The sequence below is a fragment of the Poeciliopsis prolifica genome, unplaced genomic scaffold (genome assembly GCF_027474105.1).
Source record: "Poeciliopsis prolifica strain line A6 unplaced genomic scaffold, Auburn_PproV2 SCAFFOLD115, whole genome shotgun sequence".
Classification (NCBI taxonomy): Eukaryota; Metazoa; Chordata; class Actinopteri; order Cyprinodontiformes; family Poeciliidae; genus Poeciliopsis; species Poeciliopsis prolifica.
Genome location: NW_026562490.1, coordinates 263190 through 283150, shown reverse-complemented (window position 1 = coordinate 283150; position 19961 = coordinate 263190). Strand labels below are relative to the sequence as shown.

Here is a 19961-nt window from a genome sequence, read left to right as displayed (position 1 = left end):
ACACTGAGCTGCAGCAAAGCAAAGACACCAATAAACAGCAGTTAATCACAGTGTTGTATAGTAACAAAGTAAAAACACTTCCCTACTTAAGTAAGTACTTCATACTTTCCTCGAGTAAGAACATTTTTGATAACTTTCACTTTTACTTCACTATATTTCTATATTTAATTGCATTCTTTTACGCTGATACATTTTCAATGTGTGGTTTAGTTACTTGTTACAAAAAAGCGAGACAGAAACGCAAGTGTTTTGACCCAACCTACTGATTGACTGCAACAAAGTCGGTTGCCTGCAACACCCACATGGAGGAGGAGACGGAAACCACAACAACTGCAACTACATTAGACACGGCTCCAGAAAAACCACCAGCTGGTGATGAGAGCCCATGACCTTATTTAAACACCATATAATCTTCCGTGGGTGTTAAAGATTCGTCGTACCACAAGAAGTGTATGTTATGCCCGTCCAACTTGAAGAAACATCTATCCATCTAGCCATCCATTCTCTGATCATCCTTCTCCCTAACGGGGTCAGGAGGTGCTGGTGTCTATCTCCAGCTGCGTTCCGGGCGAGAGGCGGGGTTCACCCTGGACAGGTCGCCAGTCTGTCGCAGGGAAACACAGAGACAAACAGGACAAACAACCATGCACACACACTCACACCTAGGGAGAATTTGGAAAGACCAATTAACCTGACAGTCATGTTTTTGGACTGTGGGAGGAAGCCGGAGAACCCGGAGAGAACCTGGAGAGAACCCGGAGAGAACCCACACACCCACAGGGAGAACATGCAAACTCCGTGCAGAAAGACCCCGGGCCGGGAATCGAACCCAGGACCTTCTTGCTGCAAGGCAACAGTGCTACCCACTGAACCACTGTGTAGCCCTTAACTTGAAGAAACACATCGAGGTAACGTCTTATGAAATGGTTATAATCCTCCTGTTTCAGTAACTATAGCTTGGTCACTAGGCACTATTGTGAAATCTTGAGCATAAAGTTACCTGTATAAAGTTACCTGTATAAATCAACTTTGTTTGGCATTGTTTCAGTTCCACAATGTGTGTATTTAGCTTAGGCCTAATGTTGGTTGTAGCAGGCTACCTAGACTCCTCTGTTCAAAGGAGGACGGAAACCATAGCGATAGCAATTTAGACTGAATTTAATGAATATAGAAAAGGCATACATGTTCAAAACCACAAACCATTAACATGTGCTACTCTTTGAAACTGGAACAAACTTTGTGTGTGCTTCTGCTGTCTTAAAGCCAAGGTTAGCCGACCTTGCAGTCGCCACAATAGCTACGTCTACATAATGGCCAATGTTCAATACCAACCAGTTTACTTTAATAACATTGGACTAGATTAGGTGTATTTTGTTTGCATTTATAATACAACCTAAGGAAAATAGTGTTTGTAACTGATGTGTGGGTCAATTTGTGTCCAATTGTTTTTTTTTTTTTGGTCTTTCAGAGAAAGCATCCGCACCATGTTCAGAAATACATTGAATTGACCACAGCAAAGCACAAAAGGGCCAGTGGACCACCCACCCCCGCCAGTAAGCAGGCCACATTGACTCACACCTTGACCATGACTCCTCAGAAGAGTGTTGAGAAGGCCATTGTCAGATATGTTGTACATGGGTTCTCAGTCGTCGAACAGGAGCCATTCAGAGAATTCATCAAGGACCTTGTCCCTAATGCCAAGATGCTGTCATGGGTGACGCTCACATCCAAGATCGAAGATGGATTTAACCAAATGAAGGCCGCACTGATTGAAGCAATGACGGGGGTTGACTAGGTAGCTACTACGACTGATTGCTGGTCAGTGAGAAGGCGAGAGTTCATTGGTGTTACGGCACACTGGATCGGCCCGGATAATCTTGAGAGATGTTCAGCAGCCTTGGCATGCCGACAGCTGAGGGGATCCCACACTTTTGATCTCTTGGCCAATGCGATGAATGACATCCATGCAGAATTTAAAATCAGAGGCCAGATTGTGAAGACAACCAGTGATAATGGTGCAAACTTTGTGAAGGCTTTTCGAGTGTTTGGGAGGATGAAAACAACAATGAAGAGGTTGAAGCTGAAGCGTCTGAAGATAAAGGAGATACTGGAGTGCCTGAGGAAAATGTGAAGTACATTGACACTGCAGCTCTGCTGCATGAAGAATTCCAGCTGCCAAGACACCAACGCTGTGCTTGTCATATTCTAAAGCTCATGGCCAGAAGAGGGTTAGGGTTAGCTCAAGTGATGTGTACAAGAAGCTGCACCATGCAACGTTTGCCAAGTGTTATGGCCTGTGGAACAGAAATGCAGCAGAGAGATGGTTGAGGAAGTCTGTTCCCTTCAACTTCTGAGGCCAAATGAAACGAGGTGGAACTCGTTGTTCATGGCCTGGAACGTCTACTCAGGATTTGTGAAGAGAAGGGAGAGGGAGCCTTAAGAGCTATTGCCACCAATGTAAGTAGGCCAGAGGTTTTTTTCTTAAGTAAAAATAGAACAGCTGCAGAAAAACAAATGACAATTTGAATAACAGTGTCTATATTATCAACAAAAATCACTGAAAATCTGTCAGAAATGTAAATTTTCTATTCTGTTTCTCTTTCCATCTAACAAAAATCCGGATGTGTCTTCTTTTTTTGTCAACACAGGTTGAACCCAGCTGAACTCACATTTCTCACGGAGTAGGCTGCTGTAATGAGTCCTGTCGCCGCCCAGGCAAACAACATACTGCAAGCAGAAACCAACGCACAAATGGGTTGGCTACTTCCAACAATTCACCTGCTACAGATTAAGCTCGATAAAGTCAAGTTGCAGCTGAAGTACTGCAGGCCTCTTGTTGATTCTTTACAGTCTGGAATTCAGAACATGTTCAAGGATGCCGAGCTGGTTGCAGCTGCAATTCTTCTTCCCAAATTCCGAACAGCATGGATGAAAGACGATGTTGCCATTAAAATGGGTGAGCTTATACATTCATGAGGACACGCATCTGCTTCAGTGATGGTACATGTCAACATGCATGTTGACTGCATTCATGCAGCTCAAAACCATGTCAGTCCCACTACCATGCATTACTGTGAGCATCTATTACTAACTTCACCAACACATACTTGACACCATCTAAAACAAATGAGTTTATTGGTGTTATCAGACCACATGACATGCTTCCAGCAATCCATAGTCTTTCTGTCTCTGAGACCATAATAAACAAATTTGCTTTAGACAGTGTCAAGCATGTGATGGTGACCAAATGAGAAGGACAAAAAAGTGTTTTATGCTTTCATGTCAAGAATGATGGTGGGACTGACTTGGTTTGGGATTGCATGGATGCCGTCAACACATTGGGAAGCGTTTGTGCATCAATAGATTTGCTTGTTAGTTGGTACACGAAATAATTAATGTAGGCAAGAAAAAAAATCTAATGCTTTATTTCACTACTTTAGACTATGGCCGCAACATGGCAGAAAGCTGCATCGTTTAAGTGCTACAACTCATCTATATTTCTGTATTTCAGGTATTGATTACATCAAGTAGCGTCTCGAGGATCCCTCCATGCAGCCTGGTGATGTGACCAGGTTGAGTTCTTCGGATGAAGATGACTTCTTCTCGTCTCTGCAAGCATCAAAGACCCAAGATGGCGCCAAACAATTTGATGCCTACCTGTCCTGCTCAGCTGACCACATGGATTTGCTCAGGTCCTTTCCTTCTGTCTGCAAGCTGTCAGAAGGACAGCTTGCAGACAGCGTGTTGTCAAGCTCAACACGCCCCTCCCAGCATCTGCAGCATGCGAACGGCTGTTCAGCATAGCAGGTCTTGTGTTCAGCCCACGAAGAGTACAGCTAGATTCTAGGCACTTTGAAAGCCAGCTGCTTTTGAAGATGAACAGAAGGTTTGACAGTTTCAAGTGATAACAGTTTTATGTGCAAGGACTGAGAAGATGACCACAAGGGAGGTTGAGATTTGGAGGGGAAGAAAAAAGGTAGAGGGCAAAAGTGTAGATGGGATGAGGGACTTGTGTTTGCAAAGTGTTTAAGATTTAGTTAATAGGCCTGAAGTGCAATAACAGAACCATCATTTTTTTTCCTCTGCTGAGATGTACACCTCATTTCAGCACTGCCTTTTGTTATGTTTTCAGGTAGGTTTAAAAAAAAGCTCTCCCTCTTCAGATGCCAAATAAGCTGCATTTCCCTCCCAATTCTTTTTTTCTTTTGCATAATGACCAGTTGTGTGCACCTATAGTTTGTGAAGTAGAGTGTCAAGAGGTGGTGGTGTTTGAGGTGGTGAGGCAGCACGCTGGAGACCCAGGTACGTGAGTGATGATAATTTAATGGTGAAAATCAATTCACAAAACACAGTCCAGAAAGTTATCGCCGGCTAGGCAGCACGGCTGAGCGGAAGCCAGGGCTCACACCGGTAGCCACTAGTATTACAGGCGGAAACACATAAAGGACGGCAGACTTGACAAAGTACGACGACTTACAACGACAAGGACAACTAGGACCCAACGAGGAACAGAGGACACAGGAGGGACTAAATACACTGAGGGTAATCAGGGGAACAAGACACACCTGGGAACAATCAAGGGGAAGACAGGACAACGAGGAGACTAGGACACAGAGAACTCAGAATAAAACACAGAAAAACACAGAACCTGACATAGAGTAACCGTAACGGCTTTTTTTCTTCATGTTGGCCGCATTTTCTGTACTGACCATTTATTTTTCTCATTTTCAGCACTGACCTTACTTAAAGAGAAAACTTAAGGCTTACAAAAACGTTGTATTTTCTGTCCTGGAGGGTTTACTAAGAAGCTGGTTCAGTTGTAAATAGGCCTGTCATGATAACAGATTTTGCCGGGCGATTAATTGTCTCAAAAATTATTGCGATAAACGATAATATTGTTTGAAGACCTTTTTACATTGATTTAATGGAAATTACATAATAATACATGCGATTTCCTGCCAAAGATAGATACAATTTACTTTCAAAAGAACACTTAACACTGGGACTGATACACAAAATAAATAAACAACCAACCAAAAATAAAATAGATTCTTAGTCTAAATTAACAATAAATGTACTTGAATAAAAACTAAACAACATGAAGCCAAAGTGGAAATAAACACTGCATTCAACCAAGAGTGCAGATTATGAAGACTTTATAGTATATTGCCTTTCAGTAATAATTAGATTTAAATAGAGAAGAATACGACTGCCTGATGCAATAGTTCAAACTACAGGATTTTTTACCCCGAATGACAATCTTAGAACATTATTCATTCTAAGATTGTCCCTTGTGTGTTACGGTAGATCGTCGTGGCCGCACTGATCTAAATCAAGGATTTATCCAGACTGGGAGCTGAACGCAGCCTGTTGAATGTGACCGGTAGCCAATCAGAAAGCGCAGATTCCCCTCCTGCTTTCTGAGGGGAAACACAGATGTGCAAAACCCAACAGACCATGACATAATAGGACTGTTATTGGGACAGCACAGCCAGTCCAAGCAGTTTACCCAACGACAATCTTTGAACAGTCCTGCTCCATGTTTCCACTAACAGTAGCTTTTCTCAATGTGGAGATGAGAAAACAACAAACCTCTGATTGAGACTGGGATCCCCCAGTTGATTAGGATCATCTCAGTCCCCCTGAAAAAGATCTGGTTAAACAAATGTTGAGAGGAGTCAGGTTCCTTTTCCTGTTCCGATGATAATATTGAATGCATCGAGAACCTGCAACTGTCCATCCCACTGAAAGACACAGAACCTGTGGCTAAAACTTACCTCTCAGCTCCAAAACCATTATATCAAGAAGTGAAGAGCTAACTACATGATCTGATCACACAAGGTTGGGTGTGCAAATCGAATTCCCCTTATTCTTCTCCAGTGGTGTGTGTTCGAAAAAAAGATGGGAGCTTACGCCTTTGTATCGATTACTGTGAGTTGAACCATAAGACTGTACCAGACCAGCACCAGCCTTCCAACGGTGCATGGAAGAATGTCTCAAGGGATTCAGGGATGAAATTTGTATTCCATACCTTGATGACATCCTTGTTTTCAGTAAGTCATTCAAAAGCCATGTTGAACATGTCAGAACTGTGCTTAGACGATGGAGAATGCATGGCATCAAGTTGAAGCCAGCCAAATGTGAAATGTTTCGGCATGAGGTTCACTATCTTGGGTGCACTGCTGATACCGTTGCTGTCAGGGCCCTAAAAGACAAACTAAAAGGAGAACTAAGAGCCATTATGGGCCTTCTCAGTTATTATCATCAGTATATTCGAGACTTTTCTCAAGTAGCTGCTCCTCTTTATGATCTCATGAGAGCTCCCGCAGATTCAAATCAAAGTGACAAACATGTTACAAGATAGAGACAGAATAAGAGAAAAACTGGGACCCCCTCCAACCTTCCCATTGTTTAGACAGAAAAACATCAGCACTTCCTTGAGGAACTGTTAGACCACCTGGTGGAACAAGCATTCCTCGCTTTTCCTGATTTTAGTAAACCCTTTGTACAACATACAGATGCCAATGTGGGCCTTGGGTCAGTTTTAACCAGGAACAGGAAGGAAAAATGTGTGTAATAGCATATGCCTCGCGAACACTCACCAAATCTGGAAAAAAAACTACCATTTCCACTCAGGAAAATTGGAATTTCTTGCCTTAAAATGGGCCGTCTGTGAGAAATGTAGAGACTATTTGATTGACGTCATGCACTCTGTACATATATATATATATATATATATATATATATATATAATATATATATATATATATATATATATATATATATATATATAATTTATTTTTTTGTCATGGCAACCAACATGGCGCCGACTGGTTCTCCGCTGACGACTCGGCTGCTGAAGTTTTAATTAAAAACTTTCTTGTGCGTTTTCCCCGGACAGCGGGAGTTAGGGAATTAATTAGGGAAAAGCGAGATGCTCCTATTGGAAGAGGGAGGACAGTAAAGTAAGTCACTGGGCAGTACCAGTAGAACCGTTAGCTTCTTCAGTTGACGCCACCAACCGAGCTCAACTGGACTTGAGGGCAAGCGGCTGTAAAAACAACTTATCTGCAAGCCGTTAACGGAGCTGCAAATAAGTTAGCATCCGAGCCAGGCCTGTCCATACCCATACTGAGCTAGGTTAGCTCAGTAGGAGGAGACTAAGCTCTGTGGACGTGGAAATTGCTACAAAAGTTACAAAAGTTCAATGTAACTGACAACCGGGGAATTCCGGAAGGAATCAGCCGTTAAAGACACTTTGTATCAGATCAAGGGGAGGACTAGCTCCTGTTACATCCTGGGATGTAACATGTAGCTCCTGGGATGCTACCACTGCTACTTGGATTGACATCGCTGCCCCCTGGGATCCTACAGGGGCTGCCGAGGTCTGTTCCTGGGTTTTGTCGACTGCTCCATGGGCCTGCTCCTGGTCTTCAGTCACTGCTCCATGGGCCAGCTCCTGGTCTTCAATATATTAATGTATATGTCATCATTTTAACTAACTTTTTACTGTGTTTTTTGTGAATGTTTGTTGATTCTTGATTGTATGTTTACAATGTCTTTTTATTGTTTGGGTCTCCTTGTCTAGGACTACAGATGGAAATTAGCAATTATGCTACAATCTGGCTCATTTACAATCTATACAATAGTGTTGATTGTTCATTAATCAACATTAAAAATCGTTTAAAAATGAACTTCTCTTCTATAGCTGGGCTCTAAAAGCTCTTTACAGCATGCATAGAGCACATCTGCTATGAGACACCAAAGGTTGCTTCAAAGCACACTTTGCTATCTAAAAACAATTAAAAAAAACTATAAAAAAATTAATAAAGATTAAAGATTATACAGACAATAATCTGCTCACATATGTCTTGTCGACAGCAAAGCTGAATGCAACCGGGTGTCGGTGGGTGGCTGAATTAGCGGATTTTCACCTTACCATTCGATACCAACCAGGGAAAGAAAACATTGATGCAGACTTTCTGTCAAGGCTGCCAGTGGATATTAACATCATGATGGAACACTGTACTGAGGAAATGTCATCCCGTTCAGTTCAAGCAGTTGTACAGTCAGTTGATGACCCAAGTTCCCATGCAGTGTGGTCCATGGCACTCTCTGCTCAATGCAAAGACACAACCAAACAGGTCCCACTGCTGAGAACCTGCTGAGGACACTGATCTGTCGGCAGGCCCTGAGCCCCCAGCAGCAAGGGGAGGCACGAGGCCAGAAGAGGAACAAGAGAGGGTGTTAAACCTGAAGGAAGATCAAACAATGCCTGACCTGCTAGTGGAGCAAGATGGAGCGTCTGGATAACTGGAAAATTGTTGAGACAGCCACCTACTAACATTCATGTCACCTCCTGCATGTGTGAACCACAGTGGAGATGAGCAAGTACAAGATAGGCCTAAGAGAGAACGGCGACAACCACAGCAATTCACCTATGATGAATTTGGTTATCCATCTTGTTACAGTTTGGGACTTCCACCAAGGTACACATATTAGTTTGATCCAGTGCATTATTATGGTCCTTTTCAAGCAAGGCCTATGTGGTCAGAGCCAGTTCAAATGTCCACCTATGATCCTATGTTTGTGTATTGCTGATCCACCTTTTCTGGACTTGATATTGGCACTTAAAGACTTTGATTAGGTCAAGTGCCTGTATATGGACCAAGTAATCTCTTCATGGTTTAATGGATTATGTTTGTCATCTTACTCCTTTCCTTATTGAATGTCAAGGACGACATTTCTGTTGAAGGAGAGAGTGTGTAGTGGTTATAAAACTATTTTAGACAACTAAAAGGAAAAACAAGTTCTAGTGATCTGCGATCAATTATGTTGGTCTTTCAAGTTCAGCGCTACAGACAGATACAGTAAAAGGTAGCCTAAGTTTAATGAAGTTAAAAAAAAATATTTTTTTTTTGTTAATGCTACTTTTCCGGCTATGTTTGTTTATAATTCTTGAAAAATTTAACCTTTTAGATTGTAAGTTTCGAGCGTTTGTTAATCGAGTCTCGATTGGTTTTGTCTGATCGGATGTAGGGGAACGCGACGTTTCTGCTCCTCCTTTATAACACTGGAGACAAAAGTAGTAACATTGTGTCCGTGTTTTCATTGTTTCATTTTTACAGGGGCGTAACACATGCAGTCTATCCAAGCAAGCATAAGCTTCATATCAGTTTTAGAAGTCTAAACAAAATCAAGTTTGGGTAATGGACATTCAGTGTCTTTATACTACATCTTTATCACCAGGGGCCTCACACATAAAACATTGTGTAGTTTTCACACTAAAACTTGGCGCATGGACAAATTTAGAAAAGTGCAGTGCACAAAAAAATTCGGACGTGTGCACGCACGTGGCTGCGCACCTTTCCTTTACAAATCCCAATTTGCTGGAAATTGAGTGCAGGTGCTGGTCCATCCTGTCACCAACCATAAATACATAATTAGTATAAATACCCGGAAGTGTTCTCTCCCTTCATGCTCTTCTGGGCCACAAGGTGGCAGCTGTTGAGGCGGGGGGCAGAAACTGTTGGGAACCCGGGTGTTTGGTTGTCTTTTGTGGGGGGGTTTCTGTTGCCCACTGCTTCCCTCTCCTTCCACTAGATGGTGCCAAGAGGCTTCTTTACCTGAAGGGTGTGATTGGGTTCTATACACCTGTGATTTCTCATCTAATCATCTCAGAGTATATAAACAGCAGGCTGCCAGCACTTCAATGCGTGAGTATCAGTCAGTAATGGTACTGTGTGTTCCTCTGAGTTTGCTCCCTGTGTGTTTATGAGATTACTTCTAATAGTATATTGTTGCCTCTCCTTCAGGTGTTTCCTATTGATGCCTTGGATTTATCCCAGTGGAGCCCGAGTTCCTGGCTTTCTGGATTTCTCCCCTCGTGACACTGTGGCTTGTTACCGACTGGTTGCCCGAGTCCCTCCCTCGCCTCTGCAGTTGAACCACAAACGGTTCCTGGATTCTCAGCTGGCAGTCGGATTGCTCCTCGTTCCTCCTCACCTGAACTTACCTGTCCGCCCTCCACCGCAGCCTTCACCATCCACCTCCAACAAATTCACCATCTGACTCATTCAAACTCTTTGCTGCCTTGTGTGCAAACCCAGTCTAGAAGTAAAACTGATTTCTGCCATTGCAACAAATATTTCTATCCAAAATATAAGTAGTTTTTCTGCTGTCATGTAATAAAATGCAATTACATAATTTTAAAAATGACACGATGGGATTTTTTGGATTTTTGTTTTAGATTCTGTCACATTTGAAGAGTACTGATGATAAAAAAATTTTAGAATTCTAAATGCTTTACAAGTGAGAACAAATCAGCTGTGTATCAAATATTTATTCTCCCGACTGTATGTAAAAGGCATCCCTATATTTTTGTATACAACAACCTGTATACATGTATATACCAGCAGTGTATGGACAGCAGCTGAAACTCCCAAGGCACAGCATACAGTGATGTATGAGGAGTCCGGTAAGCTGCTCTGTCTCAGCAGATTCAGCATTACTGTTTGTTAAAGGCTCTTATGAATAGGTGTTAATTTCACTGCTGCGCTTCAGATGTGTGTTCCCTTTAACTGCTGCTACAGTATAACAGCTTACCTTCCCCAAAGTACTGTCAGGTAATCCAGACCTTTTGAGAAACAGCGCTGCTTCTGTTGGTCCTACTCTGCCAGTATTTTCAGGATCCACCTTAAGAAATATCCACAGAAATTTTTGTCAGTCATGTAAAGGTGCATTCACACCAAACGCACTTTGCATGTCTGGTTTACATTGAAAGTCTATGTGGAGGGACTTTGAGGGATAATGGTTTCTAGTATCTAGCATGGCACAATTTGAAGAATGTTGAGCAATTGATGCATCAAGTGCGTCCAATAAATGAGTGATTTTGACGCATCTGATGTGCTCTCGACACAAAATGTCAAGTGTCTGCATCAAAATGCAGACACTTGAAGGGTCGGCTGCATTTTTGACGCACATAATATATTTGTTGTGAAGCTATGTTCTTTTATTTCTCAGAAGTAGTAAAAAGGTTAGTCACATTAGTGGGGTCGTCATCTTACCTGTCTGTAGAAGTTCTCATAAACAGGATTTCCACTCACCACCTATCGCAAAATGTTTGACAATCAATAACATTTGTGATGTTAAAGCTGAATAGACCAATACTATACATACATACACACACACACACACACACACACACACACACACACACACACACACACACACATATATATATATCAGTGACGTGTGGTGAAGTTCATAGCTGGTGAGGCACTAATCATAATCATATTTACAAATATATACCCCCTGCATGTTATTGTTTACATAAAGAATTTTTGTGCATGTGGACAATTCTATTCTTTTACAGTCATGTACAGGCCCGCTGCCGCCATACAATCATTCTGTTAACTTCATCAAACCTTATTCATTTCATGTTGTACTCCACAGCAAAGGGGAAAATCGTTAAAGCAAAATTCAAAACCACTTTTTTCTCGCCCTCTGTATCAACACAGCTAGGAGCAGGCTCATTGCCATAGCAATTGACAACAACGAAACAGAAACAAAATACTCAAATATTTCCCACATAAAAAGCTGAACATTCAGTCTGTTTTCCTAGCATGGATTTAGGTTTAATGTTTATTTTGCAATTAATAATAAGTGATTGCTGTGGTACGAGGAGAAAACTATAAATATATTTGACTTTACTGTATGCCTAGCTCCATGGCTAGCTCGCTGTTACTGTCTCTTACGACCATTACAAGCATTTGAATGGGAAAATGCAAAAATTCAACAATTATGAAGAAAAAAATAATCAGAATTGGTTAAGCTAAATGAAAAATAGGTACTTTATAGTACAAACCTCAGGGTGAAAATGGAAATCTAAATTATTTATCATTATGGCCTGCCATAGAATTTCCTAGGTCTAGGAGAAGTTTATGATGGCGATGTAAAAAGCGAAAAACAAATAAAATTTCCAACTGCCGAAACGCAGTAGATTTTTCACTCCCAAAATCATTTTGAAATCGCCTTCACATCTACAAATATCGCTCTATTGGTATGAAAGTCAGTCATAATATTGCATAGAATGCCTGCTCCCGTAAAATGTTTTCAAAATTTCTTGAGGTGCTTCAGAGTGAAATCAGGGTAAACTCAGGCTTCCAGCCATTCATTTTCATCCTTTTCTCAAGAATGTCAGAGCTCAGCGCACACCATCTTTCTCTAATTGCTGTTATTAGTCTTGATTGAGGTTCAGATATGAATCGCGATACTATTGGAGACAAAAAATTGCCCCCTCATACGCTTCAAATAGTTTTCAAATACATCTGAATGGGAAGGAGTTGTTCGGACTCTTTTTTCAGAAAAACTGACTTGGTGTCTTACAAAGATAGAATTCTTTCTCCACTTTTCTGTCTCACATACAAATGACAGTGGCCTGAGGATTAATAATTATAACAACCGCACAGAGAAAGGTAGAGCTGCAACATCTCTAACCATGGTGAAACACTTTGTTAATACAGAGGGCAGAGCAGAATGTTAGAACTACAAACATGGCAGAATGTTTTGGATATTATATTACTGGTTTAACCCAACCACTGTTACTCATAGGATTATTGATGCTAATTGTTAGCATCAGAACGCTGGGTTCCAACCGACGGGCACACTTTGGCCCCGTTTAAATTTCTTCAGAAATCTTCCAGTTGTATATTATTTTCCCATGTCGATTAATAATGGTCACTTGTACCTTTTAGTGTTGCAGTTTGGCCAAAGAGCCAGTTCATAGAGAAACTAAGATGGTGTAGAGACCCCAGAATAGGAAAGTAAAAAGGTCTAAACAGTGTGGGATGCAAAATGGGATGCATTTTGACTTGGGGTGCACCAATTGGAGTTTTCTAGCCGATCGCCGATTACCGTTCTTTAAAAAAGCTTAACCTGCCAATTCCAATTTTAGCTGTTATCAATTGTTTTAGTCTAAAATGTTGCTTAATATTGCAAAAAAGTTGTTGAGTTGACAACAGTTGGGTAACTGTTGTTAATTATAAATGTGCAGAAATAACTTGGTGGGCCAGTCAGTCAGTCAAACCTTTCTCACCGGAGAGTAAATGAGGACAATGGTTGATTCTTAGACCTTTGCCAAGCTAAATAAGATTGGCTTCACATGTAAAAATTGGGGAATCATCAATCTCCCAAAATAAAGGAAATCGCCACCCATAAATCGGCTAGTTGATAAATTAGTGCACTTCTAATTTTGATGTATGAACACTTTCTTGTTATCACATTAATAACAGTCATTCAGTCCAGAGGCATGACGGAGCCAAGCCGATTTCTCAACCAAAACTTACTGATGTGCTACAAAGGCGAGGATGTAATGACAGAAAAGCAGAAAGCATTTGGCAGAAAAACTGTAACATGATGGAAAAGAAACATAAATCTAATAAGCAAGGTTGATTTTGAGGGCTGTCATCATTCGTTCAAAAGCAGACAATATTTCTGTGTAAATATCTCTCTGTTCATGAGGAATTAAGTGTGTCACATATTCTATTTCCTTCATCTATTCAATTTTCTCTTTATTCAGCATACAGCTGACCCAAAATAATCTTAAAATTTAGTGGGGGGTTTTATTCACCACATTATTAAAAAAAATCTCTTTATGTTAAGAAAAGGTGGTTGCCCTTCTTGATACAAAAGAAAATGTAACTTTTTAAGAAAAAGGTTGCTTATCCATTAATCGTGAAGTCGATCGACAAGATCAATAAACTTATATAGGTACATAATAAAATAACTTCACATGCAGTTTTCAGTAGCTGGTGTCCCAGATGGCACATAATGGTAATTCAACGTTGGATGGCAATCAAAATGGTTGATTTTTGGTTGAGGTCCACAACTGACGGTGGACCAATTATCCAATTCTAACCAAGAACCCAATGTTGAAAATGTGTCATTGAATCAATGTTGTTTTGTGGTTGAAATCTAATGAATGAAATGCTGATGTCTGATCAATGTTGAATCAATGTATGCTGTTTTGCTGCACCCCTTCTCTTCCTCTTCTCCTCATCGGAGCTCTGGGTCAGAGCATTTTAATGGGGATAATCACGTTTGAAATTAAGCACTGTTGAGGATAGTGGGTTGTGATTCCTTTCTGTGCATTTCCTTACTTGTACAATTCTTATTGACTGTGCATGATATATTGGAACAAAAACATCCACAACTTACTACAAGGAGTGGAGCAGTCCACCCCCTATTTACATGAATAGGATGTCCCAACCACACAGCCACTTCGTTGTTGGCTTGTTTGCAAAAGATGTTAATTCAATGTTGAATTATTACCACAAAAGTACAATTTATGTTCAAGGTTGATGACGGATGGTGGATAAACCATCAATCATCCAATTCTAGCCAATTAACTCATGTTGAAAATGTGTCATTGAATCAATGTTATTTTGTGGTAGACTGCCGAGTCCAATATTTTTTAATACTGGTCCTCAGGGCACACTGCCTTGCAAGTTTTATCATTTCTATAATTAGGCACACATGATTAACAGGGTTTAGCTAAACTGAAAACATGCCGGTCAGTTTGACTTAAGAACCAGGGTTGGGAAAAATTTTGAATCAAAGTACGCTGTTTGTTGCACCCCTACCCCACACCTCCCCAATTACCCTTTCCCATGTTCCATCTCCCATGCCCCCCCAACACACACCCACTAAACCTTCCCCTCTTTTCCCCCCATTATCCCCTCCCTCCCCCCCAACTCCATCCTCTCCAACTCCATCCTCTGCCTTCCACTACTCCTCTTTGAATTCTGGGTGAGAGCATCTTATTATTCAGGGGGAGTTAATCGTGTTTTTAAATTAGCAGTATATTGAGAACAGTAGGTTGTGATTCCTTTTCTTACTTGTCTGTAAATATTATTACTGACTATTTGAGCATATTGTGTTGACACAAAAACATCTACAACTTACTGCAAGGAGTGGAATATCCCACTATTTACATGAGGGGTGTTCCAACACTTCGCTATTGGCTTGTTGGAAAAAATGTTAATTACAATCCCAAAGGTTGAATTTATGATTTCGGTTGATGATTGGTGGTAGATAAACCTTCAAACAATCACTCAATTCTAGCCAATTAACTAATGTTGAAAATGTGTTTTCAACATTAGTTGTTGTTTTCTGGTCAAACTCTATTGATTGAAATGTCTACTAAGCATCTAATGCAGTGTTTTTCATCACTGGTCCTCCAAGAACTCTGCCCTAATTCAGCACACATGATTTTAATTGATGGGTGATTGACAGGGTTTTGCTGAATTGGAAACATGCAGGTCAGCTTGCCTTGAGGACCAGCATCTAATCAATTTTGAATCCAAGTGCGCTGTTTGTGGCACCCCTTCTCATCTCCTCCTCCACCCTCTCCCCCACCCACCCGGTCTTTAAGACCCCCTCCCCAACCCCAGTTCTCCCAATCTCCCCCTCTTTACTCCCCTCTGCCCCCCTCCATTCCTCATCCACTCCCTGGTTCTGGATCAGAACATTTATTACTGGGTGGGTATTAATCATGTTTCAAACTAAGCACTACATGTTGAGAACAGTGGGTTGTGATTCCTTCCTGCACATTTTCTTACTTGTCTATAAATATTATTACTGATGTGTTGACACAAAAACATCTACAAGTAGTGGAATGGTCCGCCTCCTATGTTTTACACTAGTGGTTTGTCCCAACCCCACAGCCCCTTTGCTGCTGACTTGTTTGCAACCAGCTTCTGAATTGAATTGTACTCTGAGCACTTTTATGGTAAGTTTGGCAATATTACTTTGATCTTAAATGTGTTAATTGAAAAATAACTGCACTGTTTTGTGCCTACATTACTCTTGGTTATTTTGGGAGAAATCAAATATTTTTAATAATTGAGGTCATGTCTCTGTTTGTTTTTTTTTTTATTCTGCCCACCACTCTAGGCCTAAGTATGAAATCCAACCAGGGATTTGTGGGATTTGAGTTTTTAAAAAAATAGGGCGGGGCCTATTTTTTGGTCCAGGAGAGCATGTGACACACATAATTTAATTTGTTTTTCATTTTTTATTGTGATGTGCTTAGAGATATGCTTACATGTGCCTCTATTCCAGAACAGTTGAGTTAGATGATAGCATGATCTCTAATGCAGCCATCAAAAACTGCAAAAGGCTGTTAATCAGCTACAGATTCAATCCAAGTGTGGCAGAAACACCTAAAACATGTAAGGCAGGTAAAACACTGACCTAAACCTGAAACTGAACTAGTCTATTACTACTTGTGCAGGATCTTTATCAGTATATGAACATTTTTTAATTAATTTAATCATCTCATTTGGAAATGTTTATGGTTAATGGAAGATTGAGCCAGTCATTTGATGTCAGTTTATCCTGTATAAATTGTAAATAATTTTTCCAACTACAATACAAATCACTTTTTGCTCCATTTTTCTGTCTCTGGTGTGTTAAATCAAACCTGATCCTCCCTGAGTTTTATTTTTGTGTTTTCTGATAAACAGCCCTTTATTTAAAATATTGATTACCTCATTTTAACATGAGTGGAGCATCATAAATGCTACACTAAGGTGCAGCTTGATAGGTGAATGTAATTGTATATGTCAATTAACATTAAGATAAATATTCATTAGCATTGTCACAGCCTTCTATTTTCCAAAAAATCTAAATTTCCAACCAAGGCCGTGGGTGTTAAGAGGTGGTGATTTGAACGCACTTCTTCAATGTTTGTAAAAAATATAATGTATTTCTTGAAAAAAATAGTGACAACAAAATACATAATTAAAGTGTCTTAAAATGTAGTCAAAATGAAAATTAATCTTTAAAAGGTGTCCAACAAAATGCTCCAGAAAAGTGGTCAAAAAATCATTTTCAACCTCCCCTCAACACACCAGACATTTACCAAACAAATTTTCTCTCGTACCCAACACCTGGTGTGTTTTTAATTACTCAAATTAATGAGAGGGTCTAACAATTAACATAGTCTTACTCTAAACAATTCCAAATACAAAAATTATTACAAATGTTGATTCTAAATCAACTTAAATATATTCTAACCACCCAAAAAAGAAAACTAAATTGTTACAAATTATAATTCACAAAATTTAACATAAATGGCCATGACAAGCATGTCCTTTTTAATTTAACCAAGTGTACATGGGGAACTGTATAGTTTGTGTTTGTTCTCAGACCTATAACCAGTACCAGTACTATTTAATATTTCAATGTCTTTCAGAACTTTTCAAATGTTTATCAACTTTCTAACCGACTCCTTCCTCACTCTTATTTTTGTGTTTTTCAGCTGCTGCTCAGCGGTTTGACCTATAGCTGAGTGTCACGCACAAAAGCGAAACTGTCAAGAAGTGGCTTCATTAGGTGACTGAATGGGAGGAAGGCATCAAGGAATCAAAGTGATGCAAACCAGAGTCAAACTTGGGTTGTCCAAACTTGTCCTGTTTCCTGGTTCATACAGTACAAAGTAGGGACACTCCATTCAGGAATTGCTGCTGATTCCGATACCAATCACCCATGAGGCCGAACTTTGCCGATCACCAATCTCTGCCAATCAATTGGATTGGCTGTTAATTTTTAGCTTTAGGTATAAATGCTGCTACATGATCTGACAAAATGAAAAAATTATCTGCCAGTGAATTCACCTAATTTAGACATAACCGGACAAAATATTTGCAGGCACAGTACAGCAGCTATTCAGTCAAAAGGACAACTGAAAAACCTGCAATCACTAAAACAATATTTAACAGTAAGGTTCTCAACACCTTATACACAAGTCAAATAAATCTCATAACACTGCCTATCTCAAAGAATGTCAAGAAAAAATAAATATTCATTCAGAGTCAAATGCATCAAAATAAACAATCCTGAGTTAGTGAATCAAAACTTCTAGCTGATTAATGCTGGTTCTGATTGCTTGCCTCTGACTGAGCAGAGTAATTCTGCAGAACATAGGGAGGAGGAGATTGATTTTTTTTCAGACTATCTATCTTACGTACATGCATAGCAAAAGTTTTAATGCATGTGTAAAATATTTTGTTTTAAATTGCATGCTATAGCTTTAAGCAGACGTTCGGTGTGAGAGTTCACTGCAGGTGGAGCTCCGACCAGTAGCGCTTAGCTGCTGTCCAACAGCGGGAGCAGGACCAGCGTCTTACACCGCTAGCTTTTTGGCTTACAGTATCGGCTTATTTTGTTTAGACTCCAGACTACTATGGTCTTCCAGGTGAGTGTTGGTAGTTGTGCACTGCTTTACCTGCTATTTGATCGCTGCAGTGAGTTATGATGTAGCCAAACTCCATCAAGTGTTTTTTATTTTCATCATCATATTAGATTTATTGTGTTGAACCATTATAACATGCTTCACCCCGAGGTATTTCTTCAGCAAAACACGTAAACGTCCCCATTCACTCAGTCTTGTAGCTCCTCACCACATCGCTTAGGATTTGTTGCAGCACACTTGCGCAGTGTGAAGGAAAGAGGATATCAGCTGCACATGCAGGCTGCAAAGTGATGTCAGCAACAAGAGACCGTGATCAGAGATGAATGATTATACACTTTTTCATGGAAATTGGCCGATTATGATCGGTGGCCGATCGATTGGCACAACTTTAGTGCAAACCTCAACCTCATGGACGCCATTTTTCCATGGACAAGAGACTGTTGTTCAGAAAGTCAAAATGGAGTTAAATATGTTTAAAGATCTATCCCTCTTAAATAAAATGTTATCAATGCCATGATGTAATTTTTAAACTTTTCTACATACATTTTTAGAAATATGTTAATGCAAGATCATTTTGACCAACATGTAGCTGTAATACCCTTTATTTGCCAATAAAATAGTGTTTAACACCAGTGAAGAAACTTTTAGTGGTATGTCATAATGTAGCCCTTTCAGACCAAAAAATTGACAAAAATTCTTAGCTTTCATTAAATATAAAATCATCCCAAATGTATATGTAGATTCACATTCAGATGATGGTTGAATCAACATTGATTCACTGTAAAATCAACACAAATATGCATGCAAATTGATGGTTGGCTCAATATTGATATGTTATGGTAGGAACCCTAACATTGATTAAACATGTAAGTCACCGACTACTTTCAATTCTGTTTCAATGTCAGACTTCAACTAGATTCAAAGCCTGACATTGTTACAATGTTGTTTCTCTCCTATTGAGCTATCTGGGTGATCAATGCAGACAATATGTCATCTTCAACATCACTTACAAGCTTTATTTACTCATTACTTGGAGGACAAATAGTTTATTCTAATCCACTGTACTAGTATCATAAGCACAAAATCAATTCAAAATAACTTGACTTGAACCAAGTCACACTATCAAGATGAGACAATAGTTCAATCCTACCACTGTTAATACATATTTTTTACGATGTGTCAGCATAATAGATATGAAGATATGAAATGAAGCATCATGTTCAGCACACATTCAACTCCCATCAGTATCACATTTAACCCTTCCTGGTATGTCACTCCATCCTTTTCACCTAGCATCTGAGCAAGGCTAGCTTTAGGAGTCAGCAGTACAGCCGAGTTAGCCTTAAGCTTGGCCAGGCTTTGTGTCTGTCTATGGTGGCTTTTTCTCACATGAGCAGCTGTCATCTTTTTTTGAAAAACACCATGTGTATCTACATAAACTAGAACCTGGTGTCAGAGGATGCTAATCAATCCGCTAACAAACAGGCCTACTTCCACAATCTATCTGCATTATAAGAAATTCGCCTCGTATTTTCTGTAAGCTCCTCTCATGCTATTATTTATTGCTGGACGATTCGGTCTGACTCTACCGCTATGTAGAGCTTTCTGTTGAGGAAGATGATGGGGGGAAATGGAAGCGTCGTTACCTGGGTGAGAGATGCGACAGTTGCCATCTTCCCTGCTACTGCTGAGAGACAGACGCTCA

The 19961-nt window shown here is 40.1% G+C and overlaps 1 protein-coding gene and 1 long non-coding RNA gene across 11 annotated transcripts in view; one reads left to right on the top strand and one right to left on the bottom strand.

The window, feature by feature from the left end:
* Positions 1-19961, bottom strand: part of LOC129354663 (epidermal growth factor receptor substrate 15-like 1) — a 126524-nt gene extending 106563 nt beyond the window's left edge. For 8 of the 9 annotated variants that reach the window (XR_008605176.1, XM_055024137.1, XM_055024134.1 and 5 more), the window contains exons 1-3: positions 19903-19961; positions 11067-11108; positions 10606-10695 (exon numbers count right to left, since the gene is read on the bottom strand). Coding sequence is in view for 8 of the 9 variants with exons in the window: in XM_055024137.1 (XP_054880112.1) it covers positions 10606-10695; positions 11067-11108; positions 19903-19929 (159 nt within the window). In the remaining variant the exon portion in view is untranslated. The remainder of the gene's footprint in view (positions 1-10605; positions 10696-11066; positions 11109-19902) is intronic. The other variant, XM_055024140.1, reaches the window with a different exon arrangement.
* On the top strand, positions 6929-10215 carry LOC129354667 (uncharacterized). Of its 2 annotated transcripts, XR_008605178.1 has the most exons (3): positions 6929-7479; positions 9604-9716; positions 9816-10215. It is a non-coding gene; the product is annotated as an uncharacterized LOC129354667 (long non-coding RNA). The 2 variants fall into 2 exon arrangements; XR_008605177.1 differs by having other exon boundaries at positions 9604-10215.